The sequence below is a fragment of the Strongylocentrotus purpuratus genome, unplaced genomic scaffold (assembly GCF_000002235.5).
Source record: "Strongylocentrotus purpuratus isolate Spur 01 unplaced genomic scaffold, Spur_5.0 spur5_scaffold_5, whole genome shotgun sequence".
Taxonomy (NCBI): Eukaryota; Metazoa; Echinodermata; class Echinoidea; order Camarodonta; family Strongylocentrotidae; genus Strongylocentrotus; species Strongylocentrotus purpuratus.
This window is the reverse complement of record NW_022145611.1, coordinates 27,413,967-27,440,510: the sequence shown is the minus strand read 5'-3', so window position 1 is coordinate 27,440,510 and position 26,544 is coordinate 27,413,967. Positions and strand designations below refer to the sequence as shown.

General features: G+C 36.0%; 2 protein-coding genes across 3 annotated transcripts in view; one reads left to right on the top strand and one right to left on the bottom strand.

Moving 5' to 3' along the window:
* LOC588930 (arylsulfatase) overlaps positions 1 to 3,062 on the top strand; it is a 41,587-nt gene extending 38,525 nt beyond the window's left edge. Inside the window, exon 3 of the mRNA XM_030999154.1 lies at positions 2,081 to 3,062. Coding sequence (XP_030855014.1) covers positions 2,081 to 2,779 — 699 coding nt within the window. The 3' untranslated portion in view covers positions 2,780 to 3,062. The remainder of the gene's footprint in view (positions 1 to 2,080) is intronic.
* Positions 3,063 to 4,667: 1,605 nt separating this feature from the next.
* Positions 4,668 to 25,542, bottom strand: LOC100892638 (salivary glue protein Sgs-3). Of its 2 annotated transcripts, none has more exons than XM_030998932.1 (6): positions 25,145 to 25,542; positions 23,888 to 24,149; positions 22,355 to 22,853; positions 14,534 to 14,562; positions 7,257 to 7,397; positions 4,668 to 6,936 (listed from the first exon to the last, which is right to left on the bottom strand). In XM_030998932.1, the coding sequence occupies exons 2-6, from the start codon at positions 24,083 to 24,085 to the stop codon at positions 6,865 to 6,867; spliced, it is 939 nt and encodes a 312-aa protein (XP_030854792.1). In that variant the 5' UTR covers positions 24,086 to 24,149; positions 25,145 to 25,542; the 3' UTR covers positions 4,668 to 6,864. The 2 variants fall into 2 exon arrangements, with proteins under 2 accessions (XP_030854792.1, XP_030854793.1); XM_030998933.1 differs by having other exon boundaries at positions 25,489 to 25,510.
* Between the last annotated feature and the right edge of the window lie 1,002 nt (positions 25,543 to 26,544).

The following is a 26,544-nucleotide window of genomic DNA, read 5'->3' as shown; positions in this document are numbered from 1 at the left end:
TTCAGAATTTCATGTAATTATCTTAAATTACATAATTGACACCTTTCGCACCTTCCACAGATGAAAAGATTTGAAATAAGCATTTGTGAAAATTTCTGAGATTTTGCCAAAAATGATGGGCTAACCCCTTGCCATTTTTCTCAAAAAAGGGCATTTTTCAGAATTTCATGATATTATCTTAAATTACATAATTGACACCTTCCACAGCTTCCACAGATAAAAAGATTTAAAATAAGCATTTGTGAAAATTTCTGAGATTTTGCCAAAAATGATGGGCTAACCCCTTGCCATTTTTCTCAAAAAAGGGCATTTTTCAGAATTTCATGAAATTATCTGAAATTACTTAGTTTGAATAAACAGGGGTCATAAACACCTTTCACAGATGAAAAGATTTGAAATAAGCCTTTGTGAAAATTTCTGAGATTTTGCCAAAATGATGGGCTAACCCCTTGCCATTTTTCTCAAAAAAGGGCATTTTTCAGAATTTCATGAAATTATCTTAAATCACATAATTGAAATAAACAGGGGTCATAAACACCTTTCAGAGATGAAAAGATTTGAAATGAGCCTTTGTGAAAATTTCTGAGATTTTGCCAAAAATGATGGGCTAACCCCTTGCCATTTTTCTCAAAAAGGGGCATTTTTCAGAATTTCATGAAATTATCTGAAATTAGATAGTTTGAATAAACAGGGGTCATAAACACCTTTCACAGATGAAAAGATTTGAAATAAGCCTTTGTGAAAATTTCTGAGATTTTGCCAAAAATGATGGGCTAACAACTTGCCATTTTTCTCAAAAAGGGGCATTTTTTCAGAATTTCATGAAATTATCTTAAATTACATAATTGACACCTTTCGCACCTGCCACAGATGAAAAGATTTGAAATAAGCATTTGTGAAAATTTCTGAGATTTTGCCAAAAATGATGGGCTAACCCCTTGCCATTTTCCTCAAAAAGATGCATTTTTCTCAAAAAGGGGCATTTTTCAGAAATTCATGAAATAATCTGAAATCATCTGAAATTACATACCTTGAACGAATAGGGGTCATAGACACCTTCCAAAGATGAAAAGATTTGAAATAAGCATTTGTGAAAATTTCTGAGATTTTGCCAAAAATGATGGGCTAACAACTTGCCATTTTTCTCAAAAAGGGAAACATTTTTCCAAATTTCATGAAATTTTCTGAAATTAGATAGTTTGAATAAACAGGGGTCATAGACACCTTTCACAGATGAAAAGATTTGAAATAAGCATTTGTGAAAATTTCTGAGATTTTGCCAAAAATGATGGGCTAACCCCTTGCCATTTTTCTCAAAAAGGGGCATTTTTTTCAAATTTCATGAAATTATCTAATATCATCTGAAATTACATAGTTTGAATTAACAGGGGTCATCAATACCTTCCAAGGATGAAAATATTTGAAATAAGCCTTTGTGAAAATTTCTGAGTTTTCGGCCAAAATGATGGGCTAATAACCCCTTGCCGCTTTTGTCATGTTGTTCATCTTTGAAATGTGACTTTCCATAGTGAATCTTGGGAAGAATAGTGAAAGTGGTTTCCCGTAGCCTTCTACTTATAGTCTCCATGTGAACACCAGTTCTGAGATATGCTGTTGTTCATCTGCCTGGACTCTCACTGCATTGCTGCTGCTCAATTATTTTAATGTTTTTTTGTTGTTTGTTTTAATAATTATTATATATATACATTTAATGTAAACAGGAGAACGGAGCTAAATTCAGACATAGGTTATCAATGTTGTTGACATCTTTCTTTGCCTATTTGTATGTTAAAATACTGTTTAAATATGCAAGTCACTAAAAAAACCTAAAAATTAGAAGCTGTGTCATACAGTTACTTTGCGGCTGTAATGGGAGCACTGAGAACATATTACTTAACACGTCTGTGGTAGTTATAGATAAGTAAGATCTGTAAATAATTGCTTTTAAGGAAAAGCTGCTTCTCCTTGTTAGTTCAAGATATTTCATTATTTTTCCGGACCTCCAATTTTTATTGGTAGATATACCTTTGAGCCAAGTAGACCCATTTTTGTGTTCATTGTATGTTAGTTTCTTCCACAGTGGAATCATATTAAATCCAAAGGCATTCCATTTTCTTCTTCGTCTATAGGTTCCAAAGACTCCACCTGGGAGGGAGGTATCCGTGTTCCTGCATTGGCGCGATGGCCGGGTACCATAGCACCGGGCAGCCATTCTCAAGCCATCATCGGCAGCATGGACATCTTCGCCACTGCAGCTGATCTGTCGGGAGGAAAGCTGCCTCAGGATCGCATCATGGACAGCAGGAGCTTCTTACCCGTACTCACCGGAGCAACGACAGACCATTGGGAGGTCCTGCTCCATTATTGCAGTGATAGACTTATGGCAGTCACCTATGGTGTCTTCAAAGCACACTTATACACCAAGCCCTCAATGAACTTAGATCAACTAGCTGCTAAGTGTAGGAAAGGTTGGGTACCTACAGGGCCGTACCACCTCTGTTTTTCATGTGATCCACCGTGTGCTGTACACCATGATCCACCTTTATTATACAACATAGGGGTTGACCCTTCAGAGCTATCGCCACTGAATGTCAGGAAACATCTAAACGTCCTGAGGGAAATCCATAGAATCGTGGAAGAACATCAGAGAACTTTGGTGAAGGGTGACCCCCTGTTTGTACGAGAGAAGGTTTCAAGGTTGAACCCATGTTGCAATCCTCCTTACTGTATGTGCAATTATGATAGGACTTTATACCTAAAAGAACTTGGGCTTTCATGAACTGTATTACCTGGAAGAAAGATGCAGGCCCCAATCACAACATGTGCTTTGATATATGTTCTAGACACTATGAATATGACAGACAAAGAAAGCGGACAAAATATACAGTTCGTCAGGTAGACAAAGGAACATCCCTTCATTGCTATTATGTAAAAAGGTGAATATGCATGTGACACCTGTTCTACACATGTTAACATAATAGCAGTGTAGTGATGTTCCTTTGTCGGTCATATTCATAGTGCGAGCCTGCATAGGAAAACGGTTCAAACAGGGTATTATTTTTTTTTTTAAATGTTTTTCAACTCCTCTGGGCATTCAACCACTTAAAATTATAATTTGAAGAAGTCTTTGATGGGAAAAACGGTGATTCCTTGTCCTAACCCAATTCATCTCATATAAATTGTTGATTCAATATGGCAAAGAAAAACTATGAACTGTGCCGCTACCGCACATGAGTTGAAAAACAAGTCCAAATTGTAATTACTACTTCATTAAATTTCGAAAAAATGTTACCCAACCTGCTGTTTTGAATCATTTTCCTATGCAGGCTTGGAGCTCCCTGGAGATATTTGAGAATATGCAGTTAAATCGTTGATGAAATAAAATACTCTTCATAATAAAGTTGTATCCATTGCACCACATTTAATAAAAAATTTGAAGATAAATATGATCATAAGTAGCAACAATTTCAAGTCAACATATTCACTAGCCAGGCTTGGTGATAATGACTTTTTGATATTGATATTGATACCACCAAGCCTTAACTGGCCCTCAAAGATGGGGAAGAAACAAACCCTAAAATGGGTCCCAAATTACACCTACACACAACCAATCCCCGTAGCTGGCTTAGATCCTCGCTTTCGTGCTCCTACAATTAAAAATTGGATGTGAAAATAACCTTAAATTAGCAATTTCTTTGTTTACCAGAGTAATTTCTTTCCACATGTAACGCATGGCTTTAGGATCTGCATTACAATGATGACCTCTAAAATGTTAAGGGAATGCATGCAGTGCAACACCGATATGGGATACTAAGTTTCAGCGTGCTAATCAGTGTTGCACTGCATGCATGCTGTAGAGTTATCCATTACATGTGGAAAGGAATTGTAAAATATTTGCTAATTTTAGGTTATTTTTACCTCCGATTTTCAATAGGAGCGTGATAGAGAAGTTCTAAACCAGCTTATGGGGTTTTGTAGTGTGTGATTTCAGACGCATTTCAGGGCTTTTTTACCCTGCCTCTCCGTGCAGGTGATATCAATATAAAAAAAAAAAAACATATCAAAAAGTCATTATCCACTATCAACATGACGGACAAAGAAAGAGGACAAGATATACAGGTCCTCAGGTAGACAAAGGACTTCACTGCTACTATGTAAAAATGTGTAGAACAGGTGTCACATGCATATTCGCCTGTTCTACACATTTTTACATAACAGCAGTGAAGGGATGTTTCTTTGTCTACCACAGAAATTGTTGAGGGTAGAATGAGAAACTGTATATTTTGTCCTCTTTCTTTGTCCGTCATGTTCATAGTGATCACCAAGCCCTTAAAGCTCATATTCACTGGTGTTTTAAATTATCATACACACTGGCAGCCATTATTAATGGAATGAACGGAATCTTTAACCCCCCCCCCCCCCTCCCAAATGTAATATATATATATATCATAATTTATAGAGTGGGCCTCGTTACTTTTACAAAAACCTGGCCAAATTTCTTACCATTTTATGGTTCAAGAACCTTGTGGTACACACCTATGCTAACATGATCATTAATTTGCTTTGGCAAGCACTAGCTTATAAACTTTTCTATATGATAACCCAAACAAAATATCATTGTACATGTATATTACTTTTTAATCAAGGGGCCCAGTTATATTCAGAGATGAATTATCTTTCAATTTAATAAAAAAAAATAGACTTGTAGTAGTTGGAATCTATACCAGATCACTTGACGGTGGACGAAGCAAAAATAATTTGAATAGGATAGTAACTGGACCTTGGATCCTCATCTTGATTGATCTCAAAATGCATTTAGCAGAAGGACACCCGAGACGTAATTGTTGCCTTCAAAGAAATGCCACATCTTTATGTCATGTTTCCTGACTAAGATATGATCACGTTTCAGGTTTTGATATAAAGCTTGCCATGTTTCTGAACCCCAAACCCCAAACCCCACTTTTGCGACGGATCTGTTTAAATTTTAAGTGATTATTGCATGTCCCTTTATGTGAATTATGTTGACAAAATACCCTTCAAAATACATTTTTATCAACAACAGCACTAATAAATACGTTACTCAATAAAACATACATTCGTAACACAATATCAAAAACATTGCAGACTTTCTACTCAATAGAAAAATATATGCCAATACCTTGAAATAGCAATAATTCATGATTCGTTGTGAAAAGGGAGTAAAAAATGTTCATTCATAGCACACTTACAATGGATTATGTTATAGTTCAGGATATTTACTGGTGTGATTTAAATTATCGGGCAGGTTAAGAGTCGCCTTATACTAAAAAAATAAAATCCAAGATGGCCACTGAAAACTGAAATTAGCCATTATAAGTGGTATGAATGGATTCTTTACACCCCAAACCTAGGTATAGACACACAAAAAATGTACAGTTAACCACTAAATCATTCATACCCTTACCAAGTTTTGTCATTTTTTAAGCATGTGACAATTTGATATGTCCAATATATTTCTTGAGAATGTGACATATGGAAGCAAATGTAAAATTTACAAAGGATCTATATATCACAATTTATGGCTATTTTAAAGACTTTTGAAAATACCGGTAGCCACTTTCCGGCGGTCAAATTTTTAGTATATTGTTCCTAATATCAAACCCTATTATGACCCGACTAATAGTCCTATCGCCAAAAAAGTATTTTCTACAGTACAAAGGTAACAATTCAGAAGCAAGGAAATATGCTTTATAAAATGTCTGTAGTTTAGGAATGGAAGACAGAGGATATAATACTTATGGATGCACAATAAAATTGCTTTGGCAAGCACTAGCTATAAATTTTCTACATAATTTTCATAAAACCCCAATACATATCCTTTATCTATAATGTAATATGAAATATCAGCTCTCACTTAACCACTAGAGTTAAAGGAAACCTCAACCCAAGAAATAACTTTACTTGAGATTCATTACATTCTTGCCCATTAATCTATAAGATTCCCCACCAAAGTGTAGATAAAGCAAGAATAATGTACAGTTTCTCAGCACGACATGGGCATCATCATTTTCTTGTTAACATGACGCACAATGTGATGTCATTTATCAAGTAATGTACCGGGTATTCAAATGTATGATGCTTCCTTCCCAGGCGTGTGTGATGATGAAGCATTTCATTCACCTGCTATTGTTCCCCTGTTATATATTTTCCATCTTCTCAGGTATGATTGTCCTCATTGAAAAGCTCAGGTTTTTTTATTGATTTTAAAAGTCTTTCAAACTCAAGCTTGGTGCATGATACATGTATTTTTTTAACTGATACGTCACATTTACAAAAAAGGCATCGCATCATGCCAAGAATATCTTCGCTTATATATCTCTTGTGCATTTTCATCATCACAGGGCAGGAATACATCTCATTTTTCAGAATACCTACACTTGTTCTTGGGGGTGAGGTTTTCTTTAAGTTCTGTAACATTTTTTTGTTGTCAACAATACCCACATAAATGGAGAGTTTCAGTATAAAAAAAAGAAGATAATTCAGGTTTTCTGTAAAATCATCACTAAACAGGTGTTTTAAGATGCAATCGATCCTTTAGAAAGCACCCAAGAATAAAATCTAGATTAAATGATTTGCAGAACCAACCTAAAACAAATGGTTTCATGCATTTGGTACAGCAGATACATTGGTTCATGATACCAGTGACAAATTCTGTAGCAACTGATTGACAACTATAACTGACAATTCATTGAAATCAGAAGATGGATTGTAGATGGATGTCAGGTTGACAGGCCTTCGAGGTTGTTGATGTGCTGCCTGTCCGTTGTAGCATCTGCTCGCTCAGTTCTCCTTCAGACCTGCTGGCTGGTGGGCAATGAAACAACTCTAGAATTCATCTTCGGAGCTATCAGCCAAGAGCATCACCCGGTCATTGCTTGTCATTCTATGGACTTGGACCTGGACAGGACCAAAACACAGGAGATAACTATTATTATTATTTCAGTATGCAGATAGATCTTGCCAAGGACAAGGATTCAGAGGGTTTGATCATTGGAAGCACTCAAGTAGTCTCACTAAATAATTCATCGCAGCAATAGAATACTCAGCTTCTTCTCATACACATTATCAAGTATTATCAACATTATCAACAATAAAAAATAATCATAATATTTGGATTTGTGTACTAATAAACGATACACATTTTGCACTGTACATGCAAGTACTGAAGGAGTACAAAGGTATAAACATAAAAGAAATTCATTATGTAACTATCTTACCCCATTTCTACTTGACTTTGATGATCCTCCGCGTGACCCTCCTCTGCGAGAGCAATAACAGTAGGCAATGGCTATGATGACCACAGAAAGGGCACCCCCCACTGCTATTGGAAGCAGGATTTTTCCTGTGAAACTGTTGCTCTGTTTGAAGAGATAAGAAAATGAATATAATTGTAATTTTACTTGTAAGTGCATAATTGTTAATGTCTATAGTTCTATGCACAACGGAAACATGATTACAGCAATTCATTGATTTTAAATATCATATTTAACAAAAATGTATGGTGCCTTCCATGAAGACCCTAGTGCAGTATATGCTGGTACTGCAGTGTAACTTCTTATCCATCCCAAATCCCAATTCCTTCATTTCCTTGCTGGGAAAATTTGTCAATCATAATGTGATTACATAGAGGATTTGGACTCTTTTGAAGCAATTCTCTTACATTCACTAAATTACATGAAACTGAGACCCTGTTCTCACTCACTTCCTAGACCAATCCAGGCTAGACCGGTCAATATCTGTGAGTGTGAACAGCCAAGCAGTCCATGAAGTGATCTTCTGGACCGAACCAGAAGAGGGGGTAACCTCGCTATTCATAAGGACCGCTATTCATAAAGAAGAGGGTTGGTATTCATAATACAAAAGCAGGGTTGTTATTCATAATACTAGAAAAGGGTCGTTATTCATATGGTTCTACTTAATGTCTCAGTGGCGACGGGGCAGGGTGGTGGGGCAGGGAGGGCAAATTACGATAGGATTATATATGTTATGTTTTACTTCTTTTTTTCGTCACCACAGGAGTGGGGGGATGTCTCTATATAATTATCAAAGATAAAATATACTTTTTTTAAAGACATGATACAGGGACCATTTGTCGCCTCTTCCCCATCCCCCCCCCCCTTCCCCGCAGCTAAGCCACAGCCTTTAACTTTTCTGAACAGTGACCCTCATTCCCTATTATGAATAGTGACCCTCATTTCGTATTATAAATAGCGACCCTCATTTTGTGTTATGAATAGCAACCCTCATCTCACATTATGAATAGCGGTCCTTATTTCTTTAATAATAGTGACCCCCCCCCCCCCCCCCCCTTTCACTCTATGAATAGCGGTCCTTCAGGTATGGGAAGTTCCACGTTATGAATAGCGAGCAGATTCCAGAGATGCCAACTTTTGGAAAACAGAAAAAGGGAGGATTTGTAACAGACACCAAATAATGTGCGCATAGCGCACATCTCAAGCGTGAAGCGCCCGACCCATGCGGCCGGGGTCCAGGGCCCGCCTTAGGGCCCTGGAAGCTCTAGGGTTCTAGATGCTCTCTGGTGCAATCTGAACCTTATTTTGCAGCATTTTACATGTGTATTTTGTTAAATAATTCCCACTTTTTTTTTAAATAACATACAAATTGTACAAAATGCATGATGAATTCCTTTCAGACTTCAGAATACACAGGTACTTGATACTGTATTCGGTCTTATACTTCTGAGACCATTTCTTGGTCTTCTTTTGCTGATTTTCCACCATTTGGATTCTGTGTCAAAATCCACGCATTTGTTACGGCGATCCATATGCTGAAACAATCTTTCGCTACTCTTAATTTGTCTTCTAACGTAGTGGAATTACTACATGCTACAGTTAACAGACGATATTTCTCATTCAATTCACAGATATATATACACTGATAAGCGCCCCCCAAAAAAAATCATAATTAATAAAATCGGGAGGGTTGGCATCTCTGAGATTCCCCCCCCCCCCAGAAGTTCACCTCGCGATGTGGGACCGGTTCGCTTCCTACACTGTAGATCACCCTAGACCGATTTAGCATGCAGTATGAACCGTGCCAAGAAGCGATCTTATTTAATAACGGAAGTGACTGTGTTTTAGCGGGAAAGTAATGAAAGAGATCACAGTACAAGAATAAAAACAGAGAATATTATAAGGAAAGATAGAAAGAAAATGATAGAATGATAAAAAGAAAAGGTGATAAAAGGAAGAAACAAAAAATAACATTTGGAAGACAGAAAGAGAAAGTGATATGATAAAATAAACAACATAAGAAAAACAGAAAGAGAAAATGATAGAAGGAAAACAAAGAACTAGAAATTTAATTCGTCATGGGGACGAATTAGGTGGTCTGTCTTCAATTCCTATGTTCATGCTCATCTTTAATTCAATATTTACTATATTGAAAAAAGGAGAAGTTATATAGACATGTAAAGAATGATGATCATGATGATGATCATGAAGATGATCTTGATAGTAATGGTGATGACGATGATGATGATCATGGTGATGTTGATGACCATCATCAACAGACCATGAAGACATCTGATCAAAAAGTGAGAGGACATTTAGATAGCGTATAGTCTCAGCTACAACATACACAAAAATCAACAAAAATCAAGTTGAAATAACGGCGATATTGCTCGCAAAAGACATGAATGTAGAATCCAGATTTGAGAAAAAGTCATCTCCCATAAGGATTACACGCAAAAAGTAATGGATCAAGTGATAATAGGGTAATAATAAAGTAAATATGGTTGTTTATTACATTATTTGCGATTCTACGTGTTTTAATATCCAAAGGAGATGGTAGAGTGAAAGGTCAAAAAGAAAAAAAAGTGAAGAAAAAAAAATTGTTGGAGACGCCCGGACTCGAACCAGGGACCTCGAGGTCGGAAGTCAAGTGCGTTACCGATATACCAAAACATTTCCCATAGAATTGCACGTAAACGGAAAATAGAATTCACAAATCCCACTTTGTAAGTGAAATATGAGCATGATCCTGGCATCTGACCAAAAAATAAAGGGCACACTTGTGATAGCTTATTGTCTCAGCTACAACATACTCAAAGCTCAGCGAAAACAAAGCTAAAACGACGGAGATATTGCTCGCAAAAGACAGGATGTAAAATCCAGTTTTGAGAAAAAGTCATATCCCATAGAGTATACACGCAAAATGTGAAAAATTGACATGCCTCCTTTAATCGCAAAAATACGCCATGATACCATTGTCAAAATGAAATATCGTGGTTACTGCATTTGTAGAGAATATTCTCAGGTAGAACATATCAAAATTTGAAAGAAAATTGATCAATATTTTCAGAGATACAATCAATTTTCCAAAAATCTGCTGACGTCATAATATGCAAATTAAAATTATGAGTTCGGAGGCCATTATGATGACGTCATGAGTTAATTGAGGGTCAAATGACACATGAAATCATATCTCCAACTCATGCTTTTTCCAACCATGATATAAAAATCGGGGTCAATTGACTATCTGAAGAGCTATTTCGATTTTTAAAATGGGATGTTTTTGATCAAATTTGCATTATATTGCCCATAGCAGCCATAGCAGCGCAGATTTTGAACTTTGACGCGCGCTCACGGCCTTATGAAAGGTCAAGAGTGACTGAAATTAATGTAAATTGTCATTTACGGTAAGAGGAATCTGAATCATGTAAACAATTTGAATTTGACCTTTTCCGCGCGTAATGAGCGCGCGCAACGCGCGCGGTGACACGTACGGATGGAAAATTTTGAAATGCTTAAAATGACCCGATTCGTACTCTCGTTTAATAGTCAAGTGATTTTGAGCATTTTAAAATTTTGACGCGCGCGTACGTGCGCGTCATGAACTTTATGTGACCTTTAATGACATGACTTGTTGACCCTTGACCTGAAGTATATGTGATATGAATATGAATGACCTTTGCTTATGCATCATGAAGATATGATGGATAACGTGATTTCACAAAATGGCGCCTGGATGACGTCACGATAACCTGATGACCTTGAAAAGGTTACTGTCACGTCTCATGACAAAGACCTATGACTGTGTCAAAATTGAAAGAAATTAACACAACCGATCTTGAGTTAACCGATGAACAAAAAACGGGGAGAAATAAAAATAAATAATAATAATAATAATAAATAAATAAAGAAAGAAAATTCTGACGAAAACAATAGGTGATCTGTCGAAAACGACAGACCACCTAATAACATGACGAAAGATAGAAAGAGAAAAAATGATTGAATAATTAACGAAGAATGACATGTAAAAAAAGGAAAAATAGCAAACACAAGGAAAGACAGGAAGAGAACATGATAAATAGAAAATTTGAAGATAGAAAAGATAAAAGATGGAAAAAATAAAGAATAACATAAGAAAAACAGAAAAATAAAATGATAGAATGATAAAAAATATAGCAGAAGATGAGGCACTCTATTTGGTTTTAAATTATGAGCAAAACATTTGACCCGCTGAGCTTTGCTACCCTAGCAACAGGAGCGGTCTAGCTCGTGAGTGTGAACATAAACGAAGCATACCTCTGGAGCAATCCAGTGGATCGGTCTAGCCTAGAATAGTCTAGGAAGTGAGTGCGAACAGGGTCTGATTCAAAATATAGTTTTCAGTGTGCAACCAATTTCAATCACACTATCCATGTGATAAAATAATTGTTCATAACAATAATATAATCTGCACATTTATAATTTATCTCTATGCACTTCTAAAGTGGAACATATGGTATTAAATAGTAATACTTTTGAGCAGTTGTTTCGAACATCATTCATGTTTCGAATAGCATGCTATGAAGAAAAAAAACAACATCATTTTGATAAGGTTGATAATCTTCAAACAGGTCAATGTTCAAGAGACATACAAACACTTCCAGTGACAAACAATTACATAGTGAAGTGATGTACTACAGTACTTCATACAAATGTCACATATTTACAAATATGCAATGTAATGTCAAGTACTACTGTAGAAGTACATGTACATGTAAGTAAATGTACGTGCAGCATGACCAGAAGATTATATTACTCAAGAATAAACTTCTGCAATGAAGGCATTATTAGTGAAAAACCTGATTTAAAACTTTCAGGGAGTTTCTTTATCTCTTGATATTCTGACATTTTTGCTACAAACTTAAATTTGTAGAGAGTAAAACGTGAGTCACTTTGAGGTTCGAAGTTGTCCAATAACAAGTTTTATATATACATGTATATCTAATCAACCATTACCTAATTCAATACAAAGGCAATATGGAATCCGTTTTTGAATGCCTACTACTGTATACTTTATTTAATTTATGGATCATTCAAATATTATAGAGAATGCTGCCTTGGTTAAGCCCTTCTATATTTTAGAACTGTTATTCTATTCCTATTTACTATCAGAACTATGAATTTATTATGTTGCTCATGATTTTATTTCTTAACAAAAATGGAAATACTTGATTTAAAGTAAATGGTACAGGAACAGCTTTCCTTTCTATGTATACGTGTGACGAGCAAATATGAATGATTTTGTTTTGGTTTTATCAATTTTAAACCATTTTGTTTTGGTTTACATCTGATTTCATTTTCTTTACATGGTTTGTATAATTCATGGCTAATTAACAACAAGTTAAGCCAAATCAAGAGAACAAGGCTATAATGGGCTTGTAACAGTGCCAACCCATGCTCTACTTGTGGGTACATTGTAGGTCTACGTTATAAAAGGTCAGTGTCGCATACATATACTTGGCAAGGTTCTTTGTATTTAGTTCATGGTTGTGGGTTAACTGATTGATTCAATTTAATGCATTTCCTTTATAATGTTGCTGAAGGTTCCTCTTGGACCCAAACACATACATGTAATGTGCCGCAGTTCCAGACAAAAACATGAAGCTGACTGCATGGAGACCGTTTCATTTTCCGATTCCCAAATGGTATTACTCAGAGCTGGTCAAAGTCCTGAATTTGGTGAAAACTAAAAATGTGCTTGATACATCTTAACACATGTAGTTGAATTACATTGTAAGTCTAAGTTTTTCTGTCAGCTTAAGCAGATTTGGCCTCAATAGGGAAACAAATTTGGTGGTTATACAGTATGTCCAACAGACAGATTTTTTTTGTTCAGTGAAATAAAGTTCAGTAACAAATCAATATGTGAGATATTAAAAATGAAGAAAATTGATTGTTATCCAAGAAAATTACGAGTGATTGATAATTCTAAACTGACCAAATTAATCCCAATTGATATAGTCCATTCTATCTCTTCATATATGTACATGTACATGTACTTGTACTTGTAATTTATATCTTTCTCAAGAGGAAATGGTCAACAACTCACATCAATCCTGACTATTTTATAGGATAGAGCTTTTTAGGGTTATATTCTACCCCCATGGCCATACATCGAAGTGTATCCAAATATAAGAAAATTCCGGAAATTTCTTTTACATGTACCTCTTTGACTTTTACCTTTAATCATGGGTATATAAAACCTTTGGCTCAGTCATCGAAGCTAAATACATTGTACATTTGTCATGTGATAGCAGTCGCCTACGTTGTATTCATACTGACATGTGCTTCAACAATTATCATCATGCCAAAGGAACCACGCGTATGTAAAACTTGATTTGTTTTGTTATTGCTGCATGTGTATGATGCAAACACAAACTGAGTTATGGACCGCAAGATAACAAAGAGAAAGAAATACAAAGTGTGATATTACATTTGGTCTTTTTCTGTTAGATATACTGTAGCCTTATTCTTGTCTTCATGTATGTTAGCAATATATTTTGATTCCATGTACGTTGAGTTATCTACTCACATATTATAATTTCTAAATCTGCATTGATGTATGAGGGACAGGGACTTTGAGGGTGTAGTCAAAGTAAAATACAAATTCCCATTTTCACTTTATGCAAACAGTATATTCAAAACTAATGATAAGGTACACCATGCATACAATACAATTCAATGTAATCACATAGAAAGATAATATTAAATCTTGATCATGGTTATAGCCTAGCTGCACTTGTTCAAGCAGGAACAATCAATGTAAATCAATGCCTGGGACTACACAGATGGTGAGTGACAAAGGCAGACCATATCCAAGGTCATCGAGATACAGAGCAGCCGGCTGATGAAATATGGAGATATGGATGAAAGGAACATGAGAGGGGTGACGATGACTCATTCCCTATGGGACTTCATTGATTCTCCCAAATGCAAAATATTGGATGTCCTGTGCACAATATACTGTGCACGATTCGCAAAACAGTCTGGAGCAAAGTAATAGCATGCCATCTAGATATATGAGCTGATACCCTGAAACAAACGCCATAGAGCCCAATTTTTTTTCTTCTGATTGCTGTACCCTATTTGATAGAGAAAGTTATTTCAAAATGTCCTTTCTGTACTGCACACACATGAGAACTTCATTTACATGTACATGCTTATTTTAAAAGAGGGTAGGAAAGTAATGTACATGTACTTACCGTAATTCCAATTATACTCCAATCTCCACCTGAAGAAGAATAACAAGTAAAGAAGAAAGGTGAACTTTTGAGATATAATAAATATGGAACGAGGACAACTATCAGAAGAACAATTCGTCCCCCACCCCACAACATTTACATACAACTTTAAAACTAATCATAAATATTATACCCAAAGCATTTGAATCTTTGAGACATCAAGATATACACCTTGTGAAAAATATCTTTGACAAAATAAACACTTAGATGGTCCTTCCCCAAATCATTTATAAATAGAACTGGGAATTTAAACAACTTAAAAATATACTGTAGTAATGAAGCAAATTTCTGTAATACAATTTAACGATGTTCCATTATTTACCACCAAAGTACCTGGGGTGGGGGCTAGTTTGCAGGCCAAACCCTGGTCAGTCATAAAAGAGAGTCTGCACTATAAGACTACCATGTACTGTAGCTGCTGACACAACCACACAACCAGTAGGTAGCTGGGCTAGACTTCTCTCAAGGCACAATGATTTTTTGATTAAGTGTCAAATTAGGGTCTGTGCTTGCAGACTAGGTGGGGGCCCGGGAAGAAGGGGGGGGTTGCTTTTTGTTTTCAGATCCATCTTTCAATACTCATACAGTGAAATATGAAAAATACAAATGTTGACGAAAATGCCCTCCTGCAGATATTTGACTCCTAATCCTAATCCAATATTGAATCATCATGGTAACAGGAAGAGCCACATGCTGAGTTAAGATGAACTAAGCACATGTAGCTCAACATCCTCGAGATAAAAGATAAGCATCTGTATCAATACAAGGCTACTTTTATCCTTCAATCGCAGATTTAACACTTAAGGCAAGATCTTGAAATTTGTTGACTTTAATACTGACTGGATGAGGGCCATGACCTTGTTGATCATAAATCCATAAAATTGAACATTTCTGGTTGTGGAAATTAAATAAATAACATCCTGCATACATGTAGGCAAGGGCCATATTATTGACACTGCATTATATGATACACACATTTCAAACAAATACAATGAGTGATTTCAAGTTGGGTGTTAGTGTTAGTGTTAGTGTTAAGAGCAGTCAAGAGCTCTTAAATCGAGCGAAAAATTTGCTGATGAAATTAAGAGCCGATACCGATATCAAAATCGATAGCTTAACACCAGCTGTGACGTCACCACATACTTGATTTCACGACTATGATTTAAAAATAGTACATAAAAACTAAAGATATCATGTAAATAAAAGAATAAATATAGACCTATTTCTCTGGTCTTATAAAATAACTAATTTTACACAAAAGAATATAAGAATTACCTGTTTCACAATTTTTTATTTGATCGTCAGACAATAAATTGGCGTCGTTCGTGAGATGACTGTTGTGCGGTACAACACTAACACCGAAGTGGAAATCAACATTGCTTAATCCCTAGGGGCTAGTGTTAGTGAATAGGACATTTGTCCATAAAATATTAACACCAGCCACAAAGGTCGGTTCAGAAGACGACAATTTTGCAAAATCGATAACACTAGCTACCGGAAGTTGACGACATTCAGAGGTCAAAGCCTTAACACCAGCTGATTTCCATTTCGGTGTTTAGGCTGGTGTTGGTGTTTATTAAACACTAACACCAGCCTTAAACACCCAACTTGAAATCACTCAATGTAGATGTAACCCTTAACTTCGACATACAGTAAGTATTCATTTGCATCTTGCAGGTTAATTGTAAAGGCAGAATTTGACATCATCCTAACTGCTCAGTGCTTACTATGAAAATTCATTTTCCAAAGTTAAATACATGTGTGTACTACATTTAATACCCAAATTATAAATAAGAAACAACTTTCACAACAATGTTCCATAGATGATCTGCATTTTGTTTTAAAAAGTACAAACATCAAGTTGCTATAAAACACCATTCCTCGCATATTATGGGCAGCTAATGCAATTTGGATAGAATTTTTAAAGGTAAAGACCAGTATTGGAAATGCCCCAATTTCAAAAAATGAAATGGAAGCTCTCACTACCAATCATGTGAAAGAATATGTTTTGACTAATACATGATGATACAAAATTTGCCGGGAAACCGCCTACTAATTCATATATTTGGTAAATTTGTTTCTCTTATGGTCTGTGAGAGATATAGGGTAGTCCCATATACATCTTTCTGTGTATAGTGCTTGTAAATTTACGAAGAATGGGCCAAATTTCTTATCATTTTGATGATTCCAGAACCTTGCAGATGCTAGATGCTAGATGATCAACCTTTTCTGATCGATTCCACAACGTTTCTTTCACAATGCAATCGCATTACCATAACTGGTCTTTACCTTTAAGTATATTTCTTTAGCAGGGGAATACATCAACTTCAATAATATTCACTGGAACTTCAAGAACAAACTAGGGTTATAGCTCTATTTACTTCCAATAAAAGCATCACAGGAACTTCAGGAAGCAATTGATTACACCATAAAACGTGTACAGATTATAGCCTACTGTCTGGGAGGAATTATCACATTAAGAAATTAGAAACATCTTCCTGTAATCTCCATGGATACAGAAGCTTAGCACTTTGAAACCAAGCAGACAAGTAACCCTTACTGTACTTCCTCCGTTCAGTGTGTTAATAGATCATTTCCAATATAAAGAGACTGAAGCCACTGAGAAAGAGAGAGGGAAAGAAAGAGAGAGAAAGAAAGAGGGAGAGAAAGAAAGAGGGAGAAAGAAAGAGAGAGAAAGAAAGAGGGAGAGAAAGAAAGAGAGAGAAAGAAAGAGAAAGATGGAGAGAGAGAGAGGAAGGAAGTAACAAGAATTGTAGAATGAGATTTCCTGGCAGTTATCTTGATGTGTTTTATTTTTACCAGAGCTCTTTCAAAGATGTTTCAGAAGTTTCCAACATCTAAATAATCTCTCACTCCCATACATGTATCTTTTGTACCTTTTTGTTTTCACTATGATAGTCAAACGTGGAATCTACCAATCTGATTATTACAGGTAAAATATGAGTCTACGTGTAGGATACAAAGGGATCAAGTCTCAATAGTTCACGATTCTTATTCCTGCAATTTTTCTTTTATTTTGTTTTGTTAAAGGGATAGTTGAGTTCTGTTTTCAGACCGCAAATGCCTTCAAAGTGCATGGTTATTGCTCTTATCTATTACATTTCCATTGCCCTTGTAGAACCTAAAATTGCTATGAAGGTAATTTTAAACCCCAAAATGTGTAAAAATTTAGCCAATACGATCATACCAATTCAGCTGCACTTTCAAAAAAACATGGTGACCGTTAATTAATTATTTGATTAAAAATAACAATACATGAGCCGGCTAATTGTGGGTAATATAAGCAACTTGAAAATGCCAACAAAAAAAGCATTGGCTGAAATACGACGTAAAAGGCGTTATTTCGTATCTTTCAACGTTTTTTTTTCCAATTTTTCAAAATATCTAATATTTGTGGTGATTTCAGCTGACTCTGAACCGATTTTGATCAAACAAAGATGATTTTGTCATTTAAATATTATGTTCTTTCAAATTTGACACTCAGTTTTTCATTATCTCATAAAAAAAATATTTTGTTTAGCGCCCTCTGCAACAGAACTCAACTATCCCTTTAAGAACCTGCATTACTAACAAAAGTTTTTATCATATATATATACATGTACCCGCATGTTCATGTTCAACCAACAAGTCATTAAAATTGCTTAGTTCAGATCAACCAGTAGTCACATATTTAGCATGAATACATGTACATCAGTCAACTTCACATGTATTGTGTTTAGTTGACGAACCAGAGAGTCAGATAAAGAAAGCAAAATATTTCAAATAAAAAATGAACAAAATTTGCCTACAAGAATGCTAACAGTGAATTTGTGTACACCTTGTGTACAGGTTTTGAAAGTCGAGTGAAAGTCGAGTGGAAGGAGAAAAACGATGCTTCTAAAAAGATAATCACCCATATCATGACATGTGTTTGAAGTTAAATACGCAATGATTCTATTCCAAAAGACTTGTTCAAACACTGTGCATATTGATATTTGAACTAATAGTACAAACATTTGATTTAGCCAAGATAGAGAGACTGACCTATGAAGAACAAACAACTGAAAATAGTAGACTAGTTGATATATCATGGATTTCAGTGAGCATCTGAAATATATTGATCCCACTTAACACTTGTTGGCAAAATATTAAAGGGAGAGTCCACCGATCTTGTGGTTTTAAATATTTTTAAATGAGAGAAGCAGATTAGTAACAGTTTGATTTAAATCAGATTAAAAACAAGTTTAACAACAAAGAAATATATCCTCCCTCTCTCTCACATGGTGCACCCGCAAGCGGCAAGCCTACTATATAAAGAAATATATATGTTAAAAGATGTTACTGTTTCAACGTAACATAAATTGGCAACTCTGTGACACATCTTCCAAGGACCTCTGCAATTTGCTATGCACTGACAATTTAATCAATGTCAGTTTTCTTACCTTTTGATTAAGGAATAAATTTGTTTGATTCAAGGGATGTGTAAAAACATAGTTGCAATCATATCTAGAGACTTGTATAAGGGTTGATTTTATGATTTACAATTCTCTTTAGATATATTTGTTATTCTTCTTAGTATGGAGCAAATGAGAGAAGACTTAATAGGAAGATACAGTGTACATCGAGTTACCAATTTGTGTTCCATCGATTGAATTTCAAATATTCAAGATTTTTTTCTTCTTTTTAATCAGATTTTACTCAAACTTTCATTGATCAGTTTCCTAATTCTTCTACTTCTATACAGACTTACTTAATTATCATTTATCAAGGCTACTTTTCCTTCATTTCTGCCATTCTATCACATGCTATACCTGTATGTTTGACAGCTTACAGTAAGACCAAGATAAGAAATTTAAAAATGTGTGGCAAATAGCAATGAAGTGACTGAACACAGTTGGGTACTTACAGTACATGTTCTAACTGTACAGAAAACTTTTCTGTATGTCTATGAAGTCATTTTCAACCAGAGTTCCAAACCTTCACCCCATCCACATGGTACTACTGTGGACCTACTACAATGTACTAACACTATGAACATGAGTGACAAAGAAAGCGGACAAAATATACAGTTCCTCAGGTAGACAAAGGAACATCCCATCACTGCTATTATGTAAAAATGTGTAGAACAGGTGTCACATGCATATTCACCTTTTTACATAATAGCAGTGAAGGGATGTTCCTTTGTCTACCTGAGGAACTGTATATTTTGTCCGCTTTCTTTGTTCGTCATTTTCGTAGTGTAAGCTACACTGGAGAGTTACTGAATCCTCTTCTGTGCCAATCTACACATGGACAGCCCGATTCCTACAGCATCTACAAGTACATGTACAAGTACAGCCCCAACCATGCATGCTTGAACAGACACAGATGTACCGGTATGCAAATTTAGGGATGCTTCTTTGCATCTCTATGGATGGAATTCACTTTGCATACAACAGCTGTTGCTATGTCGGGCACTCTCCAGACAAGCTTTTCAATCATGAAGAGAAACCTTTGTTCAAAAAGGATCGGGTCTAAAAAGTATGCAATAAACAGGGCTATCAAACATTTATAAACAAGGGGAGCACCCAAGGCAGCCATGCCTTCATTAAATGCAATCAATAGGGCAGCATTCTGATTTGATGAAATATTAAAGTTGGGGCACTAAAGGGGCGCTGCCATTGAGACCCTATTAAAGGGCCACTCTAACCCAACTAACATATAGCATTTCAAAACATTAATACACCTCTACTTATTAATATTCCAGCTTCTGATTTTTCAGAAAATCTGTAAATTGACCAAAATATGATAATAACCATCCATTTTTCACAGATCTCACGCTTGCTGGGCTACGCCCCTCGAAAAAAGGTAATAAGGTGACATGGTTTGATGACGCATTTGATGTCATTGGGCAGGTCCAAGCTATTTGGAATGTGATGTACGGGACATTTATTATATATATTTATATGGCTATCTTTTGGTATGAGTCTGTGGCTATTAAGGGCTAGTTCATTTGTGGAAAGTTTTAGTTCTGACCAATTCTTTAATTAATTTTTAATGTAATTAATGTGCTGCATGACGTACAGGACGCTGTGTGCTGTTACCTCTGATGTCTGAGGTTCGAAGCCGCCAATATCATTGGAAAGCTTGAGTAGTGATTTTGTTCACTTTTTATTTGAACTAACAAGGGGAAAATTGAACAGATGATACAATATGAATACGAAAGCCTAAAGCTATGGTCACAAATTAGAGCAGCGACCGACCGATCAGTAGCCTGCTCGATCGCTGCTGGAATTAGGCATCGCCCAGCGATTAGTTCGCTGCCCGGGCGGCGACCGCCCAGGCACCGAGCGTATTTTGGGCGGCGGGTGAAAAGTGGGCAGGCGCCGCCCAAATTTTAACTCCGCGCTAAAACTTCAGCGGCGACCGAGCGATGCCCTAACAACGAGCGGTGACCGGCCGGTCCCCGCTCGGTGGCCGGCCGGTCGCCGCTCGGTGGCCGGCCGGTCGCCGCTCGGTGGCCGGCCGGTCGCCGCTCGGTGGCCGGGCAGCCGCCGGGCAGAATTGGTTAAAAACTCGCCGCTCGGCCGCCGAGCAGGCTACTTTTGGGTAATGTGACCATAGCATAATTGTGATCCTGGTATAATAGCAGTTTTAATTTGTGAAAAATAGTAGATACTTACAATCCTAAAACCTGCAATTTGACACTTTTTGGATTACTTCCGGCTCACAAAAATAAAAAGTGAATTAGTTCTTTATGATATTATATGTCAGATTAGTGCCTAGTGCCTACACATACCAAGTCAAGTAGTTTTGATTGCTTTTTCAGGAAAGTTTGCTCCATTTCCTTTCGCTTGCCTTCTGTAAAGGGTAAGCACTGTGTACTGCTCGTATTATCAGACGAGTGGTAGCCAAAAGTAATTATCATTACAAAAGCATATTTCCCTTTGAAAGTGGCCAGTTAGTTTGCAGCTAGGCAGGAATCTTTTGTCTACGTATCTGCAAGGGAGATCCAGTTAAGCACATGCCTGACATATTTTCTCTTGGCGGCATCGAAGATGGTACAGAGGGAATGAGCTAGATACGACTCCATCTCTGAAAACTTCTTGGTCAAGTTTAGTACATGAAAGAATTGTTAATGGGATTCTGGGACACTTTAAGGGAGCAGCCCCAGAATCCTTGAGGGCAATGTACAGATCTAAAACCCTGCCAGGCATTTGAACTTAAAAGTTGAACATATCTACAGTAATTTCGGCAATTGGAGCAAATGAAGGTTGCTGCCAAGACAATAATAGGCCATGACATTTGACCTATAAAAAACAAAGAGTTGCCTTGACTGTTCATCAAATCATTGCTCAACTGAAATTACACCAAAAAACTCATAATCCTTATATTATAGTACATTTGGCAGATAACCTGAGATAACATTGTGCCTTTCTACCCAAGTGTTACAGCATGCAGGTTTCATAAAAAGATGGTAGAATGTGAAACAATTTTATCCAAAAGATCAACAACCTGGTAAATCTCATCTGAAAAACTTCCTATATCATATTTGGTAATCAATAAAACTTTCCCTCAAAATATTATGTAATACAAAGAAAAATTGTTAAAATGATGCGGGGGACCTAATCAAACCTCTATGTAAATGAAAAGTAGAACTTGGGTATACATGTACATGTATGCATTTCAAAGAGGATGACCAAAAATCATTTCAGTTACTCAGTTACACAATAAAACAAAAATTTGGTTTGGTACATTTTCAATCAATTAGAAACCATGAATTGAAAAAAAAATTGTACTCACTTTCTTTTGTGGTTTGGTTGTCTGGTATATTTGTTGACTTGCTCGCTGTTGTTGAAGCTTCTTGTGGTGTACTCGCTGTAGGTGTTCTTGCCACTTGTAATGTTGTTTCATGTACTGGACTAAACGGTTGAGTTGCAGTTGTTTTAATGGTTGTTGGCTGTGTTGTAGTGTGCAGTGTAGTGGAAGTCAATGCTGTGGTAGCTGGATGTAATGTTGTAGTAGTTGGTAATGCCGTGGTAACAACTTTTGTTGTTAAATGTACTGGGCTGACTGTGTGTGGTGAGGTGGCAATGGCTTCCAAGATTGTAACAACTGGCATCGGCGTGGTTGTTGTTGCAGGTATTGCAGTTATTGTCAGGGTTGGCGTAGTCGTTGTTGCAGGGGATGTTGTTGTTGTGGCTACTGGAGTGGAGGTTGCTGCCAAAGTCAGTGGTAATGATGTTGCCTTTCCTGTTAGATTCAAAGCATCTCCATTTTCATTAGGCAGTGATGTTGGAACCTGCAAACAGAAAGCAAAGGACCTTGTCAACCATTCAGATATAATTACTAATTAATTGAGCACTTTAAGGGAATGCTTTCTAATGTGATATGCTCTTTTTTTAATTTGTTATAACAAAGGAAATTAAGTACCATTGGCAATTTTAATGAATTAACAAAAATTGCAGGAAATGTACAGCTTTTATGATTCATAATACATGTATCTGTGTTCTAACATTGACATCCAAAAGTACAAAATTCTAAGACCATAACCAATTAATCAGAAACAATGTGCAAATATTTTCAAATCCTTTTAAACTTATGAGGAAAAAAATGCTGAAAGAGCAGTCCAAAGGTTGATGGGAACCAAAATCGTATGATTAACGGAATCCTCTGAAATTACACTTCTATTAATTTACGATGTAGGCTTATTCATACTGCAGTAGAAGCAAATTTCGCTACGAAACATCAACTGATCCTTTTGCTACTTTTAGGGATGTTTTTTAAATATTTGTATTCATTCTTATTACCAGATTTGAATCAATAGATAGTGTAGTTGAATTTACAACCATGCAATGACAATGTATTTAGTTATTAATTAAATAGCACCTTGAAATAAAGGCACATTTAGAAACTACATGTACCTAACTATATGTTAAGTTACAAGACCTTAGGCCATGTAAAATTGATTACATGTTGATCGTCCGCATTTTTTGAAAAAGAGGAGGAGGGTGTACCATGTTATTTGATATTTGATATTTTTCAAAATGGCCGCTCAAAATGGCCGCTCGGTACATTTTCCCTGACAGTCGAGGTTTTTTTTTTTCAAGATGGCCGCCGACAATTTTTTTTTTTTTAAACCAGAAATAGAGCCATTTTAGCAGTGTTTTTCATGTTTTTTTTTCTTTCAAAAAAAAAAAAAAAAAAAAAAAAATCAAAAAAAAAATTCAAAAAAAAAAAAAAAAAAAAATAACAAATAACAAAAAATAGGAGGCGGCCCCCAAAAAGGAAGCGGGCGGGGACGATCAACATGAAATCAATTTTACATGGCCTTACCTTAGGTAGATTTGTAACAGAATATTGCAGTAAGGGTTGTGCTGTTGAACTCTCTGAAACATTAGCAGTTGTTGATTGGACTTCTATCAAGTCTGTTACGATATCCGTACTGTTGACTGGGAAACCAGTTACATAACCGGTAATGGTGAATAATGTTCCAAGGAGGAAAGGCATGTAGATCCAAAGTACTCGCTCCATGGTCAAAGCACTTGCATAGCAGTAGGGAGCAGATGTGGTTTCACTAGCTGTTCGGACACAGATTCTACACGTAAAATGAAGGGAGAAAAAAGAGACATATTTCTGTAATATGCATACATGTATATACTTACATGTATGAGCATTTAGTATCATAACGTATCATCTCTAGCAAAAACTTTGCACCCCCAATTTTAACAAATTTTGTAGTTTGTACTTCTAAAAACTTTTATTATCATACACTTTTCTACATAAATGTAGCCAAATGCCTGAATGTTCATACATTACCGAGTCTACTGACCAACAAAAACATCTTGATATCACAATGTTTCACTTACCACTTGTCAATTTGTGATTAACTATTTTGCTGTAGACTATTAGTTCATTAATAGTATAATTTTTTTCCAATCTTGGATCAAAATTAGCATTCCTAATTTCTTATCCTTACAAATTTATAAATCTGGCCTTCTCATCAGTGTTAGATCAACAGTACATTTACAGCTGCCATTTCCGGATTAGAAACACATTATTGTTGATCCTAAAAAAGGCATCTTAATTCCATGAAGGTCCTCTTTGAACTACTTTCGACTTCAGTACAGCAGATGTAAACAATTAGAATAAAACTAAAACAACCAACAAATTGGACATCACGATCTATGGTACAGCCAAAGGACCGATAATCATGATTTGAATGCTTCATGCATGTATGATTCCCAGATTTTACCCCCTTCCACACACCCAAACCCCACATTATCAAAAAGACAAACACCAACAAATCAGGCCTTAAAGTACTTGAAGAACAAGATTACCAGTCACATGATCATGGTCATGCCACTGCCATGGTGGTCATTTTCTCATGTAACTTGTGTAACTAATCATGCTAGAGTTAATTGTTAATTTTGTTCAATAACTAGTATAGTCTAGACTATTAGTAACACAATAAGTCACAAATCTTGAAACTTGGTGATAAAATTCTAGTTTAGATTTTAGAATGCATATAGACAGTATTTGTTTAACTTTAACTGTTACTTTAAAAGTTAGAAATATTAAATCAAAACTTACCAAATACCTTTTTTTCACCAAGCAAGCTATAAGAGTCAGAGTCAGACAGTCAAATTAAAATTAAAAAACAACAACAATGCAATGGAAATGACAGGAATCTCTGCAACGTTGCACCGCCACACAACCGGTTCCTCCACTGCAGAGTACCGTAAGGCTAGTCTAGCTATTCGGAAAACAAACAACTTATTGGCTGTTGACAAATCTCATTTATCACCAGGTACTACTAGGTAGAGAGAGACTGAGAGATCATCAGCAGCAACAACTAGATCTATATCAATAGTATATAGGCAGCACACGTTACAAAGTACAGGTAGATCTTCACAGTAAAGTAGTAGTACACGTACACGTCGTCACGTCAGCAGAGCTAGAGCTAGTAGTATAGTACACAGTCGAGGATATATCAGCTGACAGCTTCATGCATACATGTGACACAAATACTTCATGGTTCTGTGCATGCAAAGTGGCAAAGTTTGCACCCTTTCAAGACCATGGTGTATTTGAAGAAACTGACATAAATTGAAATATTAAGTGTTGGGCGATCCTGCATGCTAGCTGGATAAGGGGCTAAATGGATTTAGTCACTAACATCAAAAATATATTTATGCAAAATGCCTCTCACATAATCGAAACCTACTTTAAAACAAGATATATAAACAGCCCGTCAATCTTATATTTTCCCCATATTTATAAACCATAATACACCTACATAATTATACTACTTTTCAGAAATGGGAAAGACCGAAAGGCACCAATCTATTCCGACCTAATACTACTATTCCATCCGATGTGGGAATAAAATCCAATCAAATTATAATTTAGGATTTATTGTGCCATGCAAGAAAGACAAATAAGACGACAAGGTGATTCAAGATGACGTTTCTCAATATATGGTCATCTTCTTGATCCTTCCAATAATGGGTCCATGTCCGCTCCTTTCTTCCTTCATACTTTTGTTTCAAAGTAATTATGCGGCACAAGTCCTCTGTCTGCTTTCATCGTTTTAATTATTTCTTTGATTATTTCTTAAAGGTACTTTGTCCCATTTACAGTAAAACAAAGATGAAAAGGTTAAACTCCAATGGCATTTAAAAGATAATACTAATTAAGTTGTTGGATCGACTTTAGTGATTGCAATCACTAAAGTAATAGCCTGATTTTCAGACCCTTGTACCGAATGGTCGTGCGTTTTGTGCAGCGCAAAGATTCAATCAGTTTAATTTCGGTCATTACAAGATTTGGGTTATCGATGTAGACAAATGCTCATGTACCCTTTACAGCTCATTTTATGAATGTCATTTCCAAAGAAAGAAAAAAGGTCAGTCAGTCACTCACTCACTCAATATTGTCTGACAGTAAAGTTTAGCAAGTAAACGGGTTTCCTTGCATAATTTGAACATTAG

Coding starts and splice junctions, on each gene's coding strand:
- LOC100892638 (XM_030998932.1), bottom strand. CDS start 24,085: ATGGAGCGAGTACTTTGGATCTACATGCCTTTCCTCCTTGGAACATTA. Junction 7,398..14,533: donor GGAGTATAATTGGAATTACG/GTAAGTACATGT, acceptor CTCTTCAAACAG/AGCAACAGTTTCACAGGAAA. Junction 6,937..7,256: donor CAAAGTCAAGTAGAAATGGG/GTAAGATAGTTA, acceptor GGTCCTGTCCAG/GTCCAAGTCCATAGAATGAC.